General features: G+C 36.9%; 1 protein-coding gene across 1 annotated transcript in view; it reads left to right on the top strand.

The window, feature by feature from the left end:
- Positions 1-6,874, top strand: part of LOC107715777 (testis-expressed sequence 264 protein-like) — a 63,579-nt gene that overhangs the window by 12,725 nt on the left and 43,980 nt on the right. Inside the window, 1 exon segment of the mRNA XM_016521970.1 lies at positions 5,857-6,072. Coding sequence (XP_016377456.1) covers positions 5,857-6,072 — 216 coding nt within the window.

Genomic DNA, 6,874 nt, shown 5'->3' with positions numbered 1-6,874 from the left:
AGAAAATGTTCGTTTCGCAAAGAAAAAAGTCTTTCGAGCGCACGGAAATCAATTTTGCATTTAAAATACGTTTTTGGATGTGTGCAGACCTTCTCTTTTGCGCGTGCAATGTTCCACTAGCTTGCTCACCTGATGCCCGCCCTCAGTGCTCTCTAAATGCCAACAGCTCGCTTGCTCAACACAACCCAGCGTTACAATGTGCCATAATTCCAGCCAATCAGAGACGAGGCTGCTAAATTCTGATTGGCTGCCTTGACAACCACTCACAACATTTATTGCATTACCACGACAACAGAAGAGGACAAATACAGTGCATGCATAATTATTATGTAAGTTGATATTCTGATTATATTTTTTTCCAAGCACACTTGACCTATTCCAAACAACATCAATCTTAATAACCACTATTAATCTTGTATTTAATCACTTATAATCAGTCAGCTCGGTAAAGCTCTCTCCAAGATCATTCTGTGTTCCCATTATACTTGATTTGTTAATACATGTCTATGATTTTGCAAAAAGGACTTTATCTTCTTGCCGGAGTTTAATGTTGTTTTGTTACTTGCTACCGGGTGTCTGTGAGAACAAAACACGGGCGTAGAAAAGACTATAAATTGTTTTTAACGTGCACAGTAACTGAAATTTTAAACTGTTAAAAGAAAGGCTCAATAACTGTTGCACAGATATAATACACTACGCATCAATTTCTCTTCCCTTTGTGCTTTGCATTTTTTAACACGAAGCGCTTACAATGTGCGCGTCCGGTGTGCAGAATGATGCATTTGAAGCAACACGGCATCAGGCTGTGACGCCATGTTGCTTCAAGCACATCATTCTGCAAACCGGATGCGCACATAGACTGTATAAAAACAGTTCGTGCTGCACTGTATTTGTTTTGTCCTATCGTATCTATCATATGTTGTTGCCTTATTAAAAAATATGCTATACATTTAAAAGAAATGTATTTTAATTTTATAGTATATACTTATATATAAATACATTCATGAATGTTTTTAATGAATGGATTTTATAATAATACAAATAGCAATGTGTAACATTTGACCATATTTAGTGCAACACTTTTATTTGTTCCCCACAAAATATTGTTTTTTCACTAAATGTTTGGATTTCTAAAATTATTGTGCACTGATTTTTCTAGAATAACTTTTGCTGCCAAATTATCCACTAACCTAGTTTATGATAAATTTTTGTCATAGATTATAAATATACATAGGCCTATATTTTTTCATATTTGTTTATTTTATTTTTCTTTATAATGAAGTAGTCTGTATCTAGTAGATTGTGAAATAATGATTATCAGTTCCACACACAGAGATATATAAATTCTACATTTATTTAAATGAGGGAAAAAAACTTCACTGGTATCGGTATCGGCCAATACCGAACCCTAGATATCGGAATCGGTATCGGAGGTGAAAAAGGCGGATCGGAGCATCCCTAATTCACAGACACTAGTCTAAATCACGATTTGATTTAAGTGTACTGACCTGGGCTGCGTTTTCCAATAACGCTGTCTCTTAGCACGCTACGAAGACTCTAAAAGTATGCCTTAACTAAGGGTGTACCATTTCTAGGCGTTCCCCGAACTATACCTTAGGAGGTTGCTTAAGATATACCTTCTTACGTGCGACGTTACCATGTGCTGTCCATGGCGGTGGTGTTGAATTGGTTGATATCAATGGCTCAAGAATCGATTATTCATTCTATGCACGGGCTGCTTCACTGCGTTATGTGAGAAAGCGGTGTTCTTTATAAAAGAAGTGTTGATTTTAAATAAAGACACGGAGCTCTTTCTGGTTAGAACAAACGAACTTGCATGAAACTTTTACTTTCGCTTTGCAACATACATCACATCAGGGAAGAAAACCAAGAAAGAAAAATGCCCAGAGCACCTCCCACAGTGGTCACCACATAAAATACAAGGAAAAAAACCTACACGGGACACTGCTTAATAATTTAACAGCTTTTAACAGAAGAGAAAAAAAAAACACCTTGGGCCTACACAAGTCCAACAGAAAAAACACTGTGGTAAAAGTGCTTTCCAACAAGAAGCACTTCAGAAATAGTTGAAATTGCATTTATCAGGACTCATGGGATCTTAAAAAAATCATCAAAATTACAAACTAAATCCAACCCTGGATTTTGAATGGGTCATTTATATTATCATAACATATTTTCCATAGTGTCTTCATTTACTCCATAACCAGGGTTGATTGGCCAGCAGAAGCATCACATATTGGTATAAATCGCTAATTTCATCAATCAGTGGACTCGGGTGAAGTTTGAACTCATCCGTGCATCAGTGACCTGGGTCGCAAGTAGCAAACAATGGAGCGCGTTCTGCTGGAGTAATTACACCATTTAGAAGCATTTTATCTGCCTTATAAGTTCTGTAAAAAAAACATTCATATCGGCAGCATATTCGCCGATACGATATATCTGAGACAGGCTCATATCGGCAAATATAAAATCGGCAAAACGATATATCGGTCAGGCTCTGCTTGGTTTTCTGTTAACTTTTTGGTGTATATTCCGTCAACCTACCTGATTATTGTGATGCATTAATTGGCCAAGAAGACTTTTGTGTTTTTGTGTGTGTGTGTGTGTTTATTATATTCATATCCTTAATACAAATTTATGATCCTATTTAAACAATAATTCACTTTGTATTTTTAGTTAAATTGATGTTTAAATAGCTTAATGTACACTTCATTATTTTTAAATAATAAAAAAATAATAATAATTGGTTTGTTACAAATTTATACACTTTCAGTTTGTTCAATTTTGCACATTTTATCTACTAAAATAATACATCAAATAAATTATATGCCTTTTTAGCGAGAGTAAAATTGAGTACGATTAACATGGTGAAATATTAACTAAATTTAAAGGACATTTTTTTTGTAAAGATAAAAAAATCACTGAAATGTATTTTTAGTATATAAATATAATTTAATATATAATTTATATATTATATAATATATATTTGGTTATATTAGTTATATGTAATTTTTGGAATAAAATTCACTAATGATTATTCATTGCTTCTGTGGATTTGCCCTGTAATATTGACATCATGTTTAAAAAAAAAAAAAAAAAGGTGTCCTGAAGACACTCTAGGCGCGTTTCCATTACCCTTCAAATTGTGCAAATTGAAATTGCGAATTGAAAATACGCCTAATGGAAACGAGTCAATTCCGCAAAAACGCCCATATATCGCAAAAAAGTTTTACGCTCGCATGAGGTGGTTTTTCAAGCAATGCGAAAGAGGAATAATTTGCAAAACTGCAATGGAAACATTTTTTTTCCCCGCATTTACAGGTCACATGGCGTATGGAAAAAGTCATATGATTATTCTTCAATGTACTATAACCTCCAAGAAACACTTACGTGGCCGCTTTCCAGTATAAGGGGATTTCCCTACCATTAATGCTTAGACAATTTACACTGCACACATCTGCGGTGCAGTGTGGCTCTGATACGGCCACTGAAGCTGATTGCGGTCACTCTAGTCAATGCTTGTTTATTCCACCCGTGCCACACACGTTTCTGAAGTGGCTCTCTGTGCTGCTTCTGTAAAGATACACGCATACGCCTCCTTTGAATAAATATAGCCAAAATCCCAACAAAATCCGTTGCCATGACTTATCGCGAGAGGTAAAAGGTTACGTTTTAGTCGCATAACATTGGTTAATAGAAACGCCGTCATTTCGCAATACTTTTTTTATCAACATTTCTAAAATATCGATATTCTAAAATATCAAATCTGTAATGGAAACGCGCCTTCTGTTGACTAAACTGTTGACAGAACATGGTCTCTGGCAATCCCTGAAGTTTTGTTGTTGTTGATCTCATTTATTTATAATCTAATGCCATGTTGGAAGAGACTTAGTCACAATTTCTGTCAAAGGCTCTGAGCAAATGGATGCTTAGTGACGGGCCAGTCTGTTAAAACACACTCCCCGTGAACAGCACCTGCTGGGAGCACATCGGGAATCCAGACCTCCCGCAGACCAGGGCCTCAGAATGATCCAGCTGTGAGTAGACTACTCGAAGAATTATGTGATTCTGTTGAAGGATCAGAATTGATTAGGACTCTAATATAAACACCAAACGATCTTGAGAGAAAACTAAAACTAGTTTAACTCGTCTGGTTATCTGTTTTTGTGACTGATATTTCTCCTGACTGGCAGTGCAATCTATTCCTGGAGGGCTCGGCAGGAGGCCAAAAGTGACCCAGAAGAGACTACGAGACGAATGAACACTTTCCTCCAATTTAAAGGATGGATGTTCTGGGAACTGTTGCAGCCTCTTTTCTAAACAGACCTTCATCTGTCACAGTCTAGCTTCGGCGACCTACCCCTTTTCCCTCCAAATCCTCGAGAGACCTGAACCCCAAGCCGAGATTGGGTCGTACAATCCATCTCAAATTTCCCCGGTGCCCTCATTTGCAAGCATATATTCCTTTGGTTGGTAAAAGCAAGAGGCGTGCGTGAAAAGTGACAGTTGGGCATCCATCCACACTGGTCTCGAAGCTGCCAGACGATGCGTGGCAACTAGTCACAGTCTTATCAAACTACAGCTTCATTGTTTTTTTTCTTTTTCGCCATACAATGCCACCTGCTCATGCAACTCCATCTAATCCTCTATTTATATGCTTTTCTCAGCCATCGCTTTGTTTATTCTCATTAAGCTAGCTTTTCCTCTGTGACTCAACGAATCGTGGACGCTCCCTGTTGTCTTTGAATGCCACTGCGCTAGTGAGAGTGAGGGAGTTCTTCCTGCTTATTTGTTGCACAAGATAAGCATTGTGAGATGTGTACGGCTCCTTCTGGTGATTACTGCAGGCAGCTGAGGGGTTTTAATGGGGCTGGGAAAGTTTTTGTTGTGGATATGCTGTTTGGGGATCAGTTTGGGAAGAAGAGTGTTTGTTGGCTAGAGAAGTGTTCGTCTTTGATATAATCCTGCTTCACTGGGAAAAGTTGATAACGGTGAAAGCTAGCAGGGCCAAACTAATTAAAGAGCAGTAGAAAGGGTTGCATTCATTATCCACTGTTTGTTTTGTGCACTGTAGTACATGTGTGTTCCACATGTTTAGAGACATGATATTGCATTATGTGTGGCATATTTGTAAGTGAGCTAACACAATCTGACTTGAGACTTGTTTTAAGTTTGCCTTCAGTCGGTTTGATATATATATATATAATTATGCTCAAGACAATTTATTTGATCAGAGATACAGTAAAGCAGTAATATTGTGAAATATTACAATTTAAAATAAATGTTTTATATTGTAATACATTTTAAAAATTTAATTTATTTTTGTGATCAAAGCTGAATTTTCAGCATCGTTACTCCAGTCTTCAGTGTCACATGATCCTTCAGAAATCATTCTAATATGCTAATTTGCTGCTTAAGAAACATTTCTTCTTATTAAAAGTTTTGCTGATTCATATTTTTGAGGAAACTGAGAATTTTTACATTTATTTCCCTTTCTCATTATAACATTAAAATGTATTTACTGCCACTTTTGATCAATTTAATGCATATTTAAATAAAATTACTTATTTAAAAATATATAATTTAATTTTTTTAATGTACTTATGATTATAATATTTAAATGTTTTGTACATTCTAAATTATTGTTTGTGCATTATTTATGTTGCAGTTCTTTTTTTCTTGTCATTTTCTTCAACCATTTAATTACTGTCATGAGCTTTTTCATGATTGTCTTAATTAATTCAATGAAAACCTTTCTCTGCAAACATTTCTGACAGTAATTTCAAGAATTACAATGCTTCTGCATTAAGAAATGTTTGTTTATGTGTGTTGTAGGTGCCAGCACAGAAGTGTCGCTATGCGGTGGGCAGTATTTTGAGCGAGGATGCACCCAATGAGGAACAGCAGCAGCTGTATGAGAAGCACGGCTTCCGGGTTTTCTCTTTCCCAGAGGTCACACATGTCGTCACAGCATCCTTCCCTCACCGAACCCCTCTCTCTATTTTCCTGGGGGTGCAGAGGGTTTATCCACAGCTTAACTGCTACATCAAGGTAACATCATCATCTTCCTCTTTTACCAAACGCCTGTTCTTAATTTGAAGGCCATGTTGGTGCAGTAGCCTAATTCAGGTGTGTTTAATTCAAGTCGTGATTGATACAGACAGCGTGCTTCAGTTTCCTTCAACATGATTGGTGTACTGGCACATAGAGGTTATGAGGGAATGAACGCCTAGTCTGTCAGTGTTTCTGGAGGGATGGAGACAGTAATTATTACGCAGGAGACTTAATCATAGCAATTAAAGACAAAGGGAGAAAAGAGAAGCTGGGGATGAGGGCAAAGAAAGCAACAAATGAGAGTTGCAGGATTGCGAATTGGGAAGAGGTAAGTGGAGGAAAGTGCAGAGATTCTGTGTGGAAGGGAAGAAGCTCAGAGTAAAAATGCACATTTGAAAGATTTTGAAGCCGTGGGTTAAGGCCCCAATATACTTCCAGTGATGTTCATTTTTGTTCTTTGCTTAGGGGTAAGATTATACTAGTACAGTATACTAGTGTGCTAATTGCGAACATGCCAATGCTCTCTACACTGCTACATGCTTTCCTCTCAATAACAAAAGAAACGGTGAGAAGACAGTCAAGAAAGCATCTGATCATAGCGATGTGGATATGTTGGCATGAGCTCTGCAGTTCAGCCCTCCAGTCATGTCACATCACATTTATTTATATAGTGCTTTATACAAAAGATTTCTTTAAAGCAAAAGATTTTCTTCAAAATTATACCGTTTCACGGTACATGATGGTATTTTTTTTTCATGCATGACCGGGTGTTAACCATATTTTCTACTGATTGAGAGAG

The sequence above is a fragment of the Sinocyclocheilus rhinocerous genome, unplaced genomic scaffold (genome assembly GCF_001515625.1).
Source record: "Sinocyclocheilus rhinocerous isolate Xijiao unplaced genomic scaffold, SAMN03320098_v1.1 scaffold899, whole genome shotgun sequence".
Taxonomy (NCBI): Eukaryota; Metazoa; Chordata; class Actinopteri; order Cypriniformes; family Cyprinidae; genus Sinocyclocheilus; species Sinocyclocheilus rhinocerous.
The sequence above is the reverse complement of the archived record's forward strand: the minus strand, read 5'-3'. Positions and strand labels throughout refer to the sequence as shown.